Below are 18408 nucleotides of genomic sequence, written 5' to 3' on the forward strand. Positions count from 1 at the left end.
ACTTAACACCACACACTGGCTTTCCTGGTTCTCCAGCTGGCTGATGGCAGATCATGGGGTTTCCCACCCTCCAGAATCGTCAGAACCAATTTCTAATAATTAATCTCCTTCTATACACCTACATCTCCTGTTGGTTCTGTCTCTCTGGAGAACCCTAATACATTATTCTCATTTGCTGCTTCTGCCTGTAATGCCAGTCTAGAGTTTCGGGTCCTGCCATTTTGGAACTTGTACTCGGACATTTGCCATTTCTTCCACCTTTCATAAATATCTATTAAAACTTGAGATTTGATGTGTGCCTTCTGTTTCTTTTTCTTTATTTTTATTTTTAACATTTATTTATTTTTGAGAGAGAAAGAGACAGAGCATGAGCAGGGGTAGGGGCAGAGAGAGAGAGGGAGACACAGAATCCGAAGCGGGCTCCAGGCTCGAAGCTCTCAGCATGGAGCCCGACGCGGGGCTCGAACTCATGAACTGTGAGGTCATGACCTGAGCTGAAGTCGGACGCTCAACCCACTGATCCACCCACGTGCCCCTTGTGCCTTCTATTTCTTCATGCATCGCATTGATATTGTGAGGACTTACATTTTTGGTCCCTGCTACTTCTGAAGTCATCTTCCTTTTTTAGAATCTCCAGATACAGAAATGTGGCTATTTTTATACGAAGTCAAGAGTGTCTGTGTTCAGAATTCCTTTGCTTAGCTTTTAAGGCATCATGGCCTTTTACCTTTCCAACCAGTTCTGTTGTCACAACTGAGTTAGGACAAGTTTTCATATTCTTCTCTCTACTGAATGTGGGACGTGCTTAACTTCAAGGCAAGTCGGGATTTATGAACTGCGTTTTGTTTGTTTCTTCTCGGTCAAATGAGATCCTCTGCAAAGGAGATCAAAAAACTTTTGAGATCCTCAAAGTTTTCATATTTTGCTGATTCCTGTCCATTTTGGAAGGGAGGTTTTTTGTTGTTGTTCTGTTCCTTTCCTTGAAGCTGCCTGCTCTATAAAATCTCTTCTTTTATTCTCTATTACTTTTGAGCCCTTTGTTTTTTTTTAATCCTGCAAAGTGTAACTTTTTGTTTAAAAAAAAAAAAGCTGTAAATGCACAGGAGAAGTATAAAGTCAGGAGCAAATTTTTGACACCACATTTCCTTCAACTTGTCAAAATGACGTGTTTGTGTTCTACTTTGTATTTAGCTCCTTTAGCGTGAGGGGCAGGAACCATTTCTTTTAAGAAATGTATCCGCTATTAGCATATCTCACACAGATCCTTCAAATAAAGATGGTTGATTGATGGTATTAAATGAAAATGAAAGGTACCCTCTTCCTCAATGATCTGTCTGAGGTAAAACAAGGCCCACCTTGATGAGTGTTTGAGTGACGTTCCTGGTTACCTCGTGCCCTAGTGCCCAGTTCCAGAATGATGATTTGTCACACTATTTTTAGTTTTTGTTTTTGTTTTAATTATTTAAAAATGTATCTGCAGTTCACTCTTTCTGATGTATACAGTTCTGTGGGCTTTGAAGGCATCAGTATGTACCGACCGTGAAAATCGAGATGTAGAACTATTGCGTCATCCACCCCCGAATTGCCCCGCGTGCCTTTCTGGAGTCACCCTTCTCCAACTTGCCATCCCTGAAGATTTGCCTTTTCCAGAAAGTCATATCAGTGGAATCATACACAATATATAGCATTTGGGGTTTGTCTTCGTTCACTTACCATAAATAAGTGGATTCACCCATGGCATTACATGTGTTGCCAGTTGGTTCCTTTTTCTTGCTGAGCATTATTCCATCGTATGGACGTACCATAATGTGTTTCATCATTCCTGAGCAAAGGGACATTGGGGTTTTTTCAGCTTCTGGCTATTGCCGATAAAGCTGCTAGAAATATTTTTTTTTTTTTTAATTTTTTTTTTTTTTCAACGTTTATTTATTTTTGGGACAGAGAGAGGCAGAGCATGAACGGGGGAGGGACAGAGAGAGAGGGAGACACAGAATCGGAAACAGGCTCCAGGCTCTGAGCCATCAGCCCAGAGCCCGATGCGGGGCTCGAACTCACGGACCGCGAGATCGTGACCTGGCTGAAGTCGGCCGCTTAACCGACTGCGCCACCCAGGCACCCCGAAATATTTTTGTGCAAGTCTTACATGAACATAGGTTTTCATTTTCCTTGGATAAATACCTAGGAAGGGGATTGTTGCATGTCTTGGTTTCCTGGGATTTCTGTAACAGATAACCACAAACGTGGTGGCTTAAAACAACAGAAATTGATTCTCTCACAGTTCTAAAGGCCAGAAGTCCAAAGTCAAGGTGTCAGCAAAGCCACACATGGGAAGAGTCGGTTCCTTGCCTCTTCTGGTTTTTGATGGTTGCCAGCTTCCTTGGCTTGTGGCCATATGGCTCCAATCTCCATCGCTATCTTCAAGGTGCACGTCTTCTTTGCATGATTGTCTTCCAGAGTGTTGGCCTTTAACTCCAGGTGACGAGAAACACATTTAGTCTGCAGACAGCTCTCCTCTGAGGCTTATTGATGGAGTTGAAGATGTATGGGGAAACTAGGTGTCCTACCGGGCACATTTTTTTTTTCTCTTTATGAGTGTTTCTTGAGTCTTGCTACTTCCTTCTGGGCGCTCGCTCTCTCTCTCTCTCTCTCTCTCTCTCTCTCTCTCTCCCTCTCTTTGTTCTGAACCACTCAGGGTTCTTGCTTGCAAACAACAGAAACCAATTCTGGTTAACTTAGGCAAAAGAACACTTTTAGTAAGGATATCTGATACTTTGCGTGATCGATGGAACAGCTCCATTTCTGGCCTTCAAAAACATGCAGTCACCGATGGAAGCTACTTATGACGCTTTTGCACCTGGGATCCTGCTCTGTGTCCCAGGCGTCTTGTCTCTGCCACTCATGTCAGGAATAATCTCTGCCTCATCACTTTTATGTTCCCTCTCAAGATTCAAAGTCCTAGGTGGAAGCATCTAATTGGCTAAGTCAGGACCCAATGACCATGCCTTAGCCATGAAGGAATTGGGAAGAAATTACAACTCTCTCTTCACATTAGCCGCCTTCCTGGGAGCATCCTATGCCCAACAAATTTGGTTTTCTTCAAAATAAGAAATGTGTTTAGCTTCTAGGTAGCCAAAACAAAACGAAAATCACAAGCGTTTGCTGCAGAAACACAGTTCCTTTAGTAATTTTTTTTTTTAGGTTCACTAGGGATGACTATATTTCTCCTACTTCTAGTCCCACAGAGGATGAGTGCGTCTTACTTTTAACCTCTACTACTGCTTGTTTTGGAGCCCAGGAGGACGCATAAAGCTTGACCTCCCAGCATTATCTTGACCAAATTTTCTCACACTGCCCAGGTATGTTAGCTAATGCCTATCGCTCGGTGAGCCCTTGCTCCTTTTGTTTACTGTATCAGAAATGTCATAACCAAAATTACTTCATAATTTTTAAACACACACACACACACACACACACTGGCCCAGTGGCAAAGATATCTTTTCTGCATACCCAGTTCGCATGTGACTCTGTAACAGGTTTGAAACCGTGCCCTCCCTCGTAGACCCACTCGACCACCTCTTTCTTGCCTCTTTGGCTGGCCCACTGCCTGAACCCTGTTGCTCTCCCACTCTTGGGCCTCGTTAAAACTTTACACAGAAGAGTATGGTATCTGCGTTTCTGAGCGGCCTCCAGTGGGCTGGATGATGCTACCTGGGCACGTGGGAGAGGTATCTGCCCTTGAAGTGAACACCAGCAAAGCGGGGGGGTGGGGGGGCAAGTGATGAGTGGAAGTTAGACATGCTCATTCCCCTCCTTTCTCTCTGCCGTGAACTACTCTGAGATGCAGTTCCTCTTTACAACTCTTCTGGAAAATCCTATGTGGTGAATGAATATACTGCAGAGCAACCTGCTGTTTTTTTGTTGTCTCTGAGTGAAAACCAGCTCGAGCGGCAATGCTAACATATCCCAATACTCTGTGTCACAATTCTTGCTTCTTGCATCACTGTCCTGGCCTTGCTTTTCCTAAATAAACCATTAGCATCTTAATCCTTGCCTCTGGCTCTGCCTTCTAGAGGATCTGGGCTAAGGACGCGGGGTTTAAGACAACAGCTCTCAGTGGATTTACCCTGTTCACAACTACCGAGCGTGACTGGTGTAAGGCTCATTTCCTTATCCATCCCATTCCGAAAATCCAGGGAAGAAGGAGAGTTTTTCTCTTATCCTAACAGAGATTCTAAATGATTCCAATCTTCCAGAGCATAATAGTTTTGATGCCGTAAATTTATGTTTTTACATTTATTTATTTCTTTTGAGAGAAACAGAGTGAGCAGGAACAGGTGAGGGGCAGAAAGTGAGAGAAAGAGAGAGAGAAAGAGAGAGAACCCTAAGCAGGCTCTGCACTGTCTGTGCAGAGCCCGACGTGGAACTGGAACTCACGAACCACAAGATCGTGACCTGAGCTGACATCAGAAGTTGGACACTTAACGGACTGAGCCACCCAGGTGCCCCTGATGGCTATAAATTTATAAATCTGAGCTGCCATGATTTATAAAGCTATGCTTCTGTACAGAAAGGTCAGGGGCAGGGCGAAAGTTGGGGTCTTAGTAATATCAAGCAGATCAAGAACAGTATCAATGACGGTGACCTGGCAGTCCAAGGTGGGCACCAGCAGTGGAGTGCAAGAAGGCTTGTGCTTTTCCAGCCCCCCTCACATTCCTGTTGAGAAACGGAAGCATGTTAGCAGACTCACAAGGACTAACCAAAAAAAAAAGACACCTTCTGTACAATAACCATCTTGAGTCACCTCTCCTTGCATGAACAATAGTTCTGCGTTCTGTTAATGATTTATTATTCCGGCATTTCTTGGTTTATTTCAAAAGCCTAACCTAAAGTACTGAATGAGGAATAATGGATCTCTAGAGAAATCATTTAACTCATTTAACAACAACATTTTACAACAGAATTCATAGGTGCTCCTCACTGAAAGAAATCCATTCTTACGAAACGGAGCCTACTGTCGTTCTCCCAGACTTCCATTCCTCTGCTCTCCTCTTGGACTTGCAACCACTGTCACATAAATTAATTAAAGACGAAGCCAGCTTTCCCCGCCCTCTCGTTGTCTCCTTAGTTTGATCTTAGCTGCCTAGGTAGAATATAAACCTCTTCAGGACTGTGACTCTTTCTACTTTCTTTGTGTTCTTCGGGGCATGGGGCAATGCTAGGCCACATAATAGATGCTTCACATCTACCTGTTAATTAAAAACGTGCACAGTGAGTAAATAAGCAATCAATCACTGCAGAATTTGAAACCTCAGTATATGGGTTTTAGGATGCGTTTGTCTGCATGTGACAGAACTTCCAGACGTTGGGAATTTATTTCTCTCTTGCTCAAAGGAGATCCACGTCCTGGACCCTTCTGTCATGATCTCCTGCTGCCCCTGAGTCAACTCATAGTCCGTGACGGGGCTCAAGATCCAGGCTCGTCTTGCAGTCCAGGCCATGGAGGGGAGGAGATGGCTTCGTGTAAACTAAGGCACACAATCTGGCGCAGCTCTGACCTGGGTTCAACTGAGCCAGGTGGGAATCAAAGTCCAGTTCTCAAGTCAGGACCCAGATGCTTGGAGGCAGTCAACGTTAACGATCAATAGCCACTGAGAGATGCGGGGTGAGTGATGAGGCAGCCATCAGGGGAAGGGGAGCCAGGGAAAGAAAGACCTAACAAAGCAGGCCCTGGAAAGAAGGCCCTGCCCTCGGAGCTGGGGACACCCGATAGGAGGCCAGGCCATGTTAGGCCACTTTTCAAAAATCAGGAAATACACACACAGCAACAGACGGTTTAGAGTCCGGCCCCTCCTTTCTGAGATGATTTTTCACCTTATAGTGGAGGTGTAACAGCCAAATAGAAGTCTCTAGGGAAACTTTTTTTTATTTTTGGTTGGAACAGTTTTTCCTGTTTAAATCCTATTTGATAGATTTCTGAACTACAAAAGTAAAGCGTGTTCTTTGTAATGACTGAATTCGTCCAAAGGCATATAAAGAAATTATTTTATTTATTTATTTTTTTTCAACGTTTATTTATTTTTGGGACAGAGAGAGACAGAGCATGAACGGGGGAGGGGCAGAGAGAGAGGGAGACACAGAATCGGAAACAGGCTCCAGGCTCTGAGCCATCAGCCCAGAGCCCGACGCGGGGCTCGAACTCACGGACGGTGAGATCGTGACCTGGGTGAAGTCGGACGCTTAACCGACTGCGCCACCCAGGCGCCCCCATATAAAGAAATTAAAAGGATCCCCCTCATGCCTCCCCCTCTGTGAGCCTCTGAGGTGTGTGTTGTCAGCTTCCTCTTGTGCAGTGAACACCTTCCCCTCCTTCCTCATAGATGCCCAGACATATTCAAATGGATGTGCACTAGATGGGCATGTTGTCCTCTGGGGTGTGTGTGTGTGTGTGTGTTGTTTTTGCAAAAATAAAATCCAGTTATACACATGGTCTTGAAACCTGCTTTAAAAAGAAAAAAACAGGGACTCCTGGGGGGCTCAGTCGGTTGAGCGTCCAACTTCAGCTCAGGTGATGATCTCGCAGTTTGTGAGTTCGAGCCCCACATCGGGCTCTGTGCTGATAGCTCAGAGCCTGGAGGCTGCTTCGGACTCTGGGTCTCCCTCTCTCTCTGCCCCTCACCACTCACTCTCTCTCCTCTCTCTCTCGAAAATAAATATTTTTTAAAAACCTTAAAAAAAAAAGCAAAAACATATCTTGAACACCCCTCCAAATGAACAGATATAGACCTAACTCATCCTTTCTGATAGAAGCATAATATTCCACAACAAATACACCCTTTACGTTGTTAAACCATCTTTTTACTGCTGGATATTCGGGAACCCATGTGATAGTCGCCTATCTATGTTAGAATATCTCCACACCTAAGTTAGTGTTGCAGAACCTGGGAAACATCAACATTCTTCACGGCTCCCTTAGTTGGGGTGCACAGTGGCGTCCACAATTCCATTGAGGACCCGAGGTGAGAAGATTACCACCAAGCCTTCCGAGGGTAAGTATTCATTTTGTGACAGTGCGTGACTGTTTAGAAATTTTGAACCGTAAGAACCTCACCAAATCCCGGAAGCGGGGTGGCTGGAGTGAGTCTGTCTCCCCAGGGAACGAAGCATTAAGTTAATTAGGATGACAACTGTGGGCTTGGGGTCTGCGTGGAGCTCTGTGTGTCAGTCGGGAGGAGGAAAGGCATCTAAAAGCGATAACCTCCAGGATTGAGGTGAAGCAGAGGCAGTAAAAATTGCTAGTCTTATCGTTTATAACCAGCTAACGAGACCTGTCAAGCACCATCATAGCGTTAAGCTCTTCGTCACGGATCCCCCGCAGTGTGGCCTGGGCTCCAGGCATGTCAACCTCCCCTAATGAGACTCATTCATAACTGGCCCCCTTCAGTTCAGTGAGCACCGCATTACCCAGCAGCTGGACCTTCCCTTGTCGTGCCAGGCCCCCTCCCAAGGCCTTGGGGAATCTTCCCTAGCAACCTGACAAGGCTCGCAAGGCGTAATTTTATTTATTTATTTATTTATTTTTAAATTTTTTTTTTTCAACGTTTATTTTTGGGACAGAGAGAGACAGAGCATGAACGGGGGAGGGGCAGAGAGAGAGGGAGACACGGAATCGGAAACAGGCTCCAGGCTCTGAGCCATCAGCCCAGAGCCTGACGCGGGGCTCGAACTCACGGACCGCGAGATCGTGACCTGGCTGAAGTCGGACGCTTAACCGACTGCGCCACCCAGGCGCCCCAAGGCGTAATTTTAAATGTGGTACATCCGTGAGGGTCCTGATTTAATAGCAGCAGCCAACAGCTGTTGAACACTCCTCACAAGCCAGATGCCATTCAGAGCTTGAAAATCCGTTCGCCACCTCGTAAAGTCGGCCCATTAGGGGAACGGTGTCAATATATCAGGAAAGCATCACGGTATCACTTTAATTTTGGCGTAACAGGTGTCTCTTAGAAGCAAGTGCCTTCAAGGACTTGCCTCTTGCAAGCGAAGGCCTTGACTCTGGGCCGCAAAGCCTGGTTCCTTGGGTGGACTCTTCTGTCCTAGATGCCACTGCCGGGAGCTGGGCCCCAGCCTGCCAACCAGTTGTCCGAGTGTGTGTATAAAGCAGGGGGTATCCACTTATGATGAGGTCTGTGCCTTTCAGATGGCTGGAGATCCGAGGATCCCCACCTTAGGCCAATGATTTTGCAAAACCAGCCAAAACATCTCTTCACCGTGAAGGACCCCGATCAAGAAGCGGAAGTCGTAGTCATTTGAAATCATTTTGTTCGAAACGTAGTCCGGTAACCCAAGTCCTGTATCATTCTAATTTATGAAAAATGGGAGAAAACTAAATGTATTCATATTTGACTGATAAGAAATTGAACTGTTCTGTGACAACTACGGGCAAATACGCACGAAAATGGAAGACTAGAGAAAGCCACGCTGAGGTGCTAAGATGAGGTGCCTCTGCATTTGGATAAAGTCCTGTGTCGTTGACAGGGATCTGTCTCCACCCACCACTTGTTTGTAGCCATGCAAGGTTTTTTGTTTCTTTTAGTTTCTCTGCACCTTGCCCCCCCTTTCTCCTCTGCTTAACTGTACACTGCCCTCAATTCTTCTTGCTTTCCTTGGACAACTCTTGTCCAGCTAAAATGGCACATCCGTTTTGGTCTTCTCTGTCCCCTTGCAAGTTGGGCTGCCATAGACTTCCTTTGTCACATTTGTAGTTTCTTAACGTATATGATCTGCCAGAAGCATTAGAGCACTGTGGTTAAGCGCTTGGGTTCCAGAGGCAACCAAACTGGGTTTGAATGTTGCCTCTCTCGCTTCTTGTCTATGATAGCTTGGGCAACTCACGTGACCTCTTGGAGAAAAACAAAAACAAAAACAAAAACAACCCCAGAAAACACACAAACAGAAAACCCAGATGTAACTCACTTGGCACAGTCCTGGTATATACAACTGGATACATGTCATGTATTGTTAGTCAGCAATGGTTTGTATCATTGACCACTGTGTCCTTGGTTCCTTCCAGAACACTTGCCATGTGATACATAGTTACTGAATAAACCACAAAGTGTGTGAAAAGATAAAAACATGTTCTTGTGATGAAGTCGCTAGAGTTCATAGAATAGAAGGGGTTTAATTGATGTATAAAAATGCGCCGATGTATTTAAATCCCAAGCAACAAGTCCTACTAGCTAGGAAATTAGAATCTGTTCAAAAATGTTTTTCTCTACTGGTAAATCAAAAGAATTTGATTCCCCTAAAGATCAGCTTTCAGGACAACACTATGCCTAGAATGTAGACATAACAAAGAGATCCCTTCTGTAAAATGTATTGTATTGAGTTTTCTGCAAATTGAATCTAGGAATTGTTCATTTTTATTGATCACTGCCAGCATGAGATGCTACAATGAGGTCTCTTAAGTGTTCCATGACACAATTAAATAGATTTTGTGAAATCTGTGTGCAATAACTTTTGGAAATGAACAGTTGTATTTCATGTGTGTTTAAGACTGAAAAAGACTAATTGGCCTTACATGTAGGCAAGCATGGTATTGATTAAGTTTCTTGAGATTTGGGGTTATAAAGCACTATAATAGGCTAGACAGGGACGTTGTGAATCCCAGCGAATGTCTTGTTTTTTGTTTTTTGTTTTTTTTTAAATAAAAGAAAGAAAAAAGGTAATAGTACATACAAGACATCGTCCATCCATTTTCTTCTGGAAAAACTAATTTATTTTCCCTTGCCCATCCAAGTCGCATTATTTGAGTATGTACTCTCTCATTTCCCTTTCCTATGCACTAACCTTGAAGATGTTAGTTTTTACAAAAAAGGGGGGTTAGAGGATTCTTTTTATACACCTCGTGTTGCTGTGCCTGGTACCACTTTCGTACCCTTATTTGTCCATTTTAACCAAACAAAAAGAGCCTCTTTTTGGTCCGTATCTTCTGCTCATAGCATCACTCATGTGTCTTTCCTGCTGTTGCTCACCGACCTCCAGATTTACAATTTCCTCCCCCAAAACCTAACCCCCATGGTGACCCTTGGTCCCCTACCTGATGGATGAATTGTCTACTATTCTTTTTTTTTTTTTTAAGTTTATTTATTATTTTTGAGAGAGAGAAAGAGAGCAAGCAGGGGAGGGGCAGAGACAGGAGAGAGAGAATCCCAAGCAGGCTCCATCCAGGCTCTGATCTGTCAGCACAGAGCCCAACATAGGGCTCAATCTCACGAACTGTGAAATGATGACCCGAGCCGAAATCCAGAGTCAGAAGCTCAACTGGCTGAGCCATCCAGGTGCCCCAATCATCTGACATTCTAAGTTGCAGCTGGCCTTGACCCTGGATGTCCACTGTTCATCCTGAAATAGCCATTCCTGTGTCTTCCTTGCTGAAGACCCCCACTTTGGTTTGGTGGCCACCCTTCCACACATGGAACCCACAGATTTGCTGAATAGTCCAGGGAACCCCTTTCCCCTTGACAGAGATTTGTTGGGGGTTTGCATGTGACCCAGTTTGGGCCAAAGACCCAGGAGGGTAACTATGTTGGGTTCCTCTGATTAAAAATGATAAATATGTGAAGAGATAGCTCCTTGTCTCCATTGCCTATTGCTGTTTCTGGAACCACAGCCACTCTTGCCAGGCCTAGGGGAGCTAAACAGGCTAAGGATGGCAGAATGAAAAATGTCAAGAGACAAAAACAAATTTAAAAATGCTAGATTACCTAAGCCAGGGGCCATTCTACCTCCCGGTGAAAGAAAAATGTTCCTTGTTGTGAGCCAGTTGAAGTGGGAATTTCCTTTTTCATTGTGACGGTGTTTATCTTGATATTTCATCGTCATTAAATTTAGGCTGTGCATTTTTGGCAGGAGCACGGCTGAAATGAAGTTCTGTTGTGTTCTTCTCGGTGCAGCTGTCAGGAGGCACAGAGGGTCCATTACTCCCAATAATGGTGAAATGAACTTGATCACTTGGTTAAGGTGCTGTCTGCCTGGTTTTTCCACTCTAAAGTCACTGTTTTCCTTCTAAATTCCTAGAAGGGAGGTATTTTTGATACTCTAAATTTCCTCTTCTTCCACACTCACACCCACTAGTGTGAGTATCCATTGATGCCTAAATCATTTATTACCACGATGGTTGCCAAATAGTGTATCCATTACTTTTTTTAAGTTTTTAAACAAAAATCGTGGCAAAGTATATAGAAAATGTACCATTTTAACCTTTCTGGAGTCTATAATTCAGTGGCATTAAGCACATTTACATTGTTGGGCAACCACCCCCATTACCCACTATACCACTCAAATCTCAAAGTTCTTCACTTTTCTACCTTCTGCTGTCAGCTTCTTTCTGTTTAGGCATTTCCCCATCTAGCCCATCATTCGACATCTCTACCTATGTCTCCAGCCAGCTGAACATCAAAAGCTCCATGTAAATTGGGGTTATAGTCTCTAACATCATTAAGACCCTAAGCATTGGCTGAAGATCTTTTATATAAGTTCTTAGTGGCTAACCCAAGATGATCCCGAACTTTCCCTGATTTCTTAGCCCCGCTACGATGCTCTCAGCCTCCTAACTTGTGAGCTCCATGAACTTTACTGAGAAAATAAAAATCATAACCCTCATTCTAGAACTTCAGCTCTCCACCCACCACCCACCAACATCTCCCATCTCTCCTCAGACAGCTTTCTCTCCTCATAGTCCGGTAAAGGAGGGTCCATTCCTTCTGTCAAGGAGAACCCACCACCATTTGTCCCTGAGGATAAGGATGAATCCTACCTGCTCTCTGCTCTGGGAAGCCAAGCCCTTGCCCTCTGGCTTCCGGTGGAGTTTTGGCCAATAGATTCTGGAAGGAGACTGGGGCATGAAAGGAGAGGGAGTGATTGAGCCCCCTAGCCCCCTCCATGACCAGCCTTGAGTGTCTCTGTCAAGCCACAGCTCCTGCTGGGCGGTCCCGTCTTAGAGCTGGGACACTTTCCCCTCCAGCCCCTTCAGGCCACAGGTGGCAGTGGCTTCTCCTACCAGCTCAGGAGTGCTCTGCTCTTCCCCTTTGGTTACTACTCCAGCCCGCACCAGGGGTTCCCGAGATCCCCTCCTCGGGTTTGATGAATCTGCTAGCATGGCTCACAAAAGTCAGGGAAACAGTTACTTAACGGTCACCAGTTTAGTAAAGCGTATGATAAAGAACACAGATGACCAACCGGCTAAAGAGATATGTAGGGGGGGGTCTGGGAAGGACCCCGAGTGCAGGAGGCTCTGTCCTCGTGAAGTTGGGATGTGTCACCCTCCAGGTGGGGATATGTTCTCCATTCTGGAAGCTCTCTGAAGCCCATACTGTTGAGATTTTATGGAGGCTTCCTCATGTATGCGTAATCCATTTATTAACTCCATCTCCAAGCCCCCCTCCCTCTCTGAAGGATGGGGGACAGGACTGAAAATACCAAGCTCCTAATCATGGCGTGGTCTTTCCAGTGACCAGCCACCATTCGGGAACCATCCAGGGGCCCACCCAAAGTCACCTCATTAGAACAAAAGATACTCCCGGCGCTTTTATCACTTAGGAAATTACAAGGGTTTTAGGAGCTCTGTGCCGGGATCCAGGAGCAGAGGCCAATATACATGTTTTCTATTATCTCAGGTTCTCTTTCCTAGAAAATGGTTGATGCTCCAAAGTCTCTTTCGGAGCCTCTGCCGAATGCTGTAAGTTCTCACATAGGAAGAATGATGAGTGGGGTTCTGCTGGTGAGAAAGAATGAAGCAGAAACATTATTATTATTTTTTTTTAACGTTTCTTTATTTTTGGGACAGAGAGAGACAGAGCATGAACGGGGGAGGGGCAGAGAGAGAGGGAGACACAGAATCGGAAACAGGCTCCAGGCTCTGAGCCATCAGCCCCGAGCCCGACGCGGGGCTCGAACTCACGGACCGCGAGATCGTGACCTGGCTGAAGTCGGACACTTAACCGACTGCGCCACCCAGGCGCCCCAGAAACATTATTTTTTTCTTAATTTTCTTTTCAAGATGTTGGGGATAATTAGACCAGGCAAAATATAAGTGAAGAGAATGTAATTCTCATTCCTGCCTTGACTTCCTGAGCTTTGGCCAGTGCTTGGACATTGAACACAAATCTAGTAGCTGTGATTCAAATGCCTCCTTTCTAAATACTCACCCATGAAATCCAGTGGTTGCCTCCTGAATCGAAGAGTCTCAGAGACAGCACGAGGGGAGTCCAGACGGATGCGTAATTTAGATTCTGCCACAGAATATCTTCCAAGTTTCTATCTTTTGCTATTCTGGGGAGAGGGGCAGCATGCGTGAGAAAGATCTGAGAGTTCGAGAGCCCATTCTGAGCGGCACACCTCTGGCTTCCTCTCTCCTCTTGCCCTGGTCTACCTTCTGGTCTGCCACATCAGAGGGACCTCGTCAGCAAAAGGCAACCGGCTGAGGAGTCTGGCCCTCCAGCCCTCCACGTCTTAGGAGCCCAGGGGCCCAGAATTCCTCTAGGTGCCAGAGCTACGTGGCTTCCTATTTGACTTTTGTTAGGTCTTCACTTCCTCTTCTCCCTTTCGACTCTTTGGCTTTGGGGTTTATCTATATCTAAGAATGAGGGAAGGAAGGAGAAACGTGGCTCGATCATTGTGGACGGCTGTTCCATTTATTTGCCGTCTACGGTGTGAAAATGTGTGGCTTGTCATGTTCACCGATCTTAAATCTTTTGAACCTCACGGGAGCTTGGTCGAAGGGAATGTCCTGGGGAGTCATCATTAAAGAATTTTTCTTTTAATTTTTTTTTTTTTTCCCAAAAAGGACTCAGGGAGCATGGAGCGATTCTGAAGGAAGACTTTCCCAAGAAATGAGTTTCTAACTTCCTCCTCATCCATTTCAAAGCATTTGAAAACAACTTTCCCATGAGACCATAGGAGTGTTGCTTTCTTCCTTAGCTTCTTAGATTTCTGAAGTTGAGGGAAGAAAGTCTGAAAAGGGGAAGGCCAGCGGACTTTGAGTGGCAGCAAGAAGGAAGCCATTTTCTTCATGCCAGAGGGCAGTAGTGGTGAGTAGCAACTCCTTCCCTGTCACACTGCTATTCTGGGCGCAGCTTGCTCTAGTAGCCTTAAATTATGCACTTGAATAGCGAATAAAATAAGTAAAATAAAATAAGATAAAATAAAATAAAACAAAAATTTTCCATCCTGTGTCATTCTACGTCAGTGTTGTTTAACCTCTGCAGGAGTAACTTCTTAAAGTCTAAATACTTTCCTGTATTAGGTTTCTTGATAGAAATATTGCTGATGGCTTTTTTTTTAAGGGACTGTCCTAACTAGAAGTATGCCAAGCCTTTTACTATATGTACCTTGTAAAAAGTACGATTCTTTATTAGAAGGTTTTGTTTTGAAATTTTAGTGTTTATTTTTGAGAGAGAGAGAGAGAGAGAGACAGAGTGCAAGCAGGGGAGGGGCAGAGAGAGAAAGGGAGACACAGAATCTGAAACAGGCTCCAGGCTCTGAGCTGTCAGCACAGGGCCTGGTGCGGGGCTCGAACTCGAGAGCTGTGAGATCGTGATCTGAGCCGAAGTCCGGTGCTTAACGGACTGAGCCACCCAAGTGCCCCGCTTTTGTTTGCTTTGAAGCCCAGAAGGTCTTCTATCACTTTTACCAGAATCACCTGGGATGTACTTGTTAAAAATTCAGATTCCTGGCGCCCACCCCAAACCTACTGAATCGGAATGTCTGCGTTGAAGCCAAGGAGTCTGCATTTCCAACGTGTTCCCCATGTTTGAGAACATTTGTTCTAGATCACACAGATGCTAAGCCCAGAGCACAAAATTCTCAATCTGGGCCTAAACCATTATTTCTCAGCCCAGGTTACGATTAGAATCACCTGGAGTGTTTAAACCATAAGACGTCTGGGCGTAGTGGTGTTAGGGATGATTATGATTATGATTATGATTATTAGCTTCTAAGTGTTTCTAGTGTGGACCCATGATTAGAATTTCTGGTCTAAACCTAGAGGCCAAAGAATCGCCTTCAGGATGTTGGTTACTAAACTCGGTGAAATTGCATGATATACAACAACCGGGCGGACTGCCCAGTTCATGGTGAGTTCCTCTTCTCGAGAAGCATCTTGATTCACAGTATAGAAATCCAGAGCCCGCTGAGTCAGCTAAGATGTCAACCCAAGCTGAGTTCATCAGTATCTTTGCCTGGGAAGTATTTTTGTTCTTCGGTTCTTTTCGTTTTTATTTTTCCTTTACTAGACTGTTTCTCAAAATAAACATCATTTTATTTTTTTCCTTGTAATAAAAACAACGCATTAATAGAAATGAATCTAGGCAATACAAAAGGTGTAAAGTAAAAATGAAAATTATCTCTGTCCAGAGAGAAATCTTATTAACATGTTGATGAGTGCCTTTCCACATTGTTTCCATGCATATATAAAAAATGTGATCATATGCATGCTGTTTTGTAAATCTTTTTTATTAAACGTAACATATCGTGGGCATTTTTCTGTATAATGAATATTGATCTTCATGATTATTTTAAAATCCACATAGCAGCATTCCATGTAATGAATTCTCTGTTGAAAATTGAGGGAAGATACGTTCCATTTTTTCACTAATACAAATAATGTCGCGATGAATGTAGTTAAGCAATACAACTTTGAATGCCTTTCCAGTTATTTCCTTAGGACAAATTCACAGAAGTAAGATTGGTGGCTAAAAGCTATGCATATTTTTATTTCTTTAAATTTCTTTTTTTATTTTTTTTATTTTTGGGAGAGTGCAAACAGGGGAGGGGCAGCGAGGGAGGGACAGAGCAAACCAGGAGATCATGACCTGAGCCTAGCTGGACGCTCAACCCACTGAGCCACCCAGGTGCCCCTAAAGGGTATGTATATCAAAAACTGATCACATTACCAAATTACCCCCTAGGGCAGCTGATCTCACTTCCTCTGCTACCATCGCAGCCTGAGAATGGGCCGTTACACGTATCACCAATGCTGGCATTGGTAATCTTCAAATTTTGCCAAAGTATTAGGCAAAAATTATACTTATTATCATTTAGTGACTTTGATTGCTTGGTAGGGAGAGCACTGGTCCAACTCTGAGAGAGAAAATTTCACTTGAGCCACGGATGCCATGAGGGCTCGGTCCCACATTAGGGAAGTAACAAGGGACTGAGTCTGAGAAAGGCTTAGATGGCACCCTGCTTTATGATTATTTTTTTTGGAGGTGTCTGCTTTTGAGGCCCCTACCGTTAAATTACCATTAGTTCTGATTTTCAGTTCCCCTTTTGGTCCCAAAGATCCAAAGTAACTTGAGAAGGACTTGGAACGATCTCGAAGAAGTTGCTCGCTGCATTAACCTCCCCATCACCTCAGTGTGAAATAGTGTGAAACAGGTCTGGCACTTTAGTTCACTACTGGAACTGTGTCACTTTGTGTCCTCAGACTTCGGCCTCAAGTTTTTTTGTTGTTGTTGTTCCTCAAAAACATTCTCTTACTTATCCAGCAGTGGTTTCATTCCTTTCTGCCCCCACTCCACCGTGTTTTGTTCGTTTGTTTTAATTGAGGTAATACTTACATAACACAAATGTGACCCTCAGCTATTTTATTTTATTTCATATTTTTTATTTTGTTTTTATTTTAAGTAGGCTCCACGCCCAACGTGGGGCTTGAACTCCCAACCCTGAGATGAAGAGTCGCATACTCCACTGGGGCGCCTGGGTGTCTCAGTCAGTTGAGCGACCGACTTCGGCTCAAGTCAGTGAGCTCGAGCCCCTCGTCGGGCTCTGTGCTGACAGCTCGGAGCCTGGAGCCTGCTTCGGATTCTGTGTCTCTGTCTCTCTCTGTCCCTCCCCTACTCACTGTCTGTCTCTCTTTCCCTCTCTCCCCAAAATAAATAAAAACGTTAAAAAAATGTTTTAAAAATCAGCGAAATTCAGACACATTGCTGCAGCATGAATGAACCTTGAAGCCATGCTAAGGAAAATAAATCAGTCACAGAAAGACAAATACTGTATAATTCGACTTCTACCAGGCGCTTAGAGTAGTCAAACCAGAGACAGGAAGAATGGTGGTTGTCAGGGGCTGGGGGGGGGGGGGAGGCGAGTGTGGGGATCATTGTCCAATGGGGAGAGGTTTTCAGTTTGGGAAAATGGAGAGTTCTGGAGGCTGGTGGGGGGGGCTTGTGGTTGCCTGACCCTGTGAATGTTCTTACTGGTACTGAACCGTACAGTTAAAAATGGTGAAAGTGGTAAATTTGGTGTTATTATGCTTTACCACAATTAAAAAAAATACTAGGGTCATCTGCAAAGGACACAGGAGGCATCGACAGAGGGCGACTTGACCATCAAAGAGAATAATGATTGTAGTCAAAAATAATCTCAGTCACTTTTGGATACTGCTGGGGCACCGATGAACTCAGTATTCTGAAAACTGGTAAATAGAGTAGAAGAAGTATGAGGAAAAAAAAAAAAAAAAAGATATGGGTAGAGAGGAATAATATGTGCAGCCAGTTTGAAGGATCTGTCTTTTCGGCCCTCTTGTTTTGGTGTCTATTGTCGCTGAAAACTGGTCATAACCTTGTGGGGAGGCCCCTTGCCAGCCTGACAGGGAAGCTTAGGTATGGGCATTTAAAAGAAAAATGATCGAATGTCACATGTGTTTCTTGTGGGGCCTGAATCTCAGCCAGGAATGCAACAATGCCCTTTTTCCTTTATCTGTACCTCTAGTTGTAGAGACAATATTGTATTAGTCTCTCCTCAGAGCTGGATTGCATCTGGTCTGTTGCCAATGGAAGTTAGGACACTAAAGTTAGAAATCTCTTAAGTTGGAATTATGGAAATATGCACAAAATACCATTTCCTCCTGGGTTTGGCCCACGTTTGCCAGAGAACTTTATAAAATTGTTGACCAGATTCTTCTCCAGGGACAAAAACACCTCAAACAGTAAACAACACTAGCAGCTGTTTATAGTATATTTAATGTCCATTTTATTAATATTATCATTTATTTAAATGACATTCCCTCGAACATTAAACATAAATGATTAATATTCCTCCGAGTAGTTACATGCTACCTAAGATGAATATATCGCAATTTAACAAATTAAAATACCCAAAGGCTTACGCATTGATTGTGAACGTATTTAACCAAACTCTTCTAAACATTAAATGAAATCGTGAATGTCCTCTGTCTAGTGGTTCAGATAACTAGCAGGAAAAGAATGCACAGAAGCATAATGATAATTACCAAATGAATTACACTTAACTAATACGAGTTATGAATATGCTAATGCCATGGGTTGATTAATTGATTGATTTCTTATACTTTTTTCCTGGGGTTGCCTTCCTAGAGTTTCAGAGAGTTGTATA

At 44.1% G+C, this 18408-nt stretch overlaps 1 protein-coding gene across 2 annotated transcripts in view; it reads left to right on the top strand.

Annotated features, from left to right (window-relative positions):
* TMEM68 (transmembrane protein 68) overlaps nt 1–17498 on the top strand; it is a 70360-nt gene extending 52862 nt beyond the window's left edge. For both annotated transcript variants that reach the window (XR_006706703.1, XM_045455222.1), the window contains one exon: nt 8198–17498. Coding sequence is in view for 1 of the 2 variants with exons in the window: in XM_045455222.1 (XP_045311178.1) it covers nt 8198–8236 (39 nt within the window). In the remaining variant the exon portion in view is untranslated. The remainder of the gene's footprint in view (nt 1–8197) is intronic.
* Nucleotides 17499–18408: the final 910 nt, after the last annotated feature.

The sequence above is a fragment of the Leopardus geoffroyi genome, chromosome C3 (genome assembly GCF_018350155.1).
Source record: "Leopardus geoffroyi isolate Oge1 chromosome C3, O.geoffroyi_Oge1_pat1.0, whole genome shotgun sequence".
Taxonomy (NCBI): Eukaryota; Metazoa; Chordata; class Mammalia; order Carnivora; family Felidae; genus Leopardus; species Leopardus geoffroyi.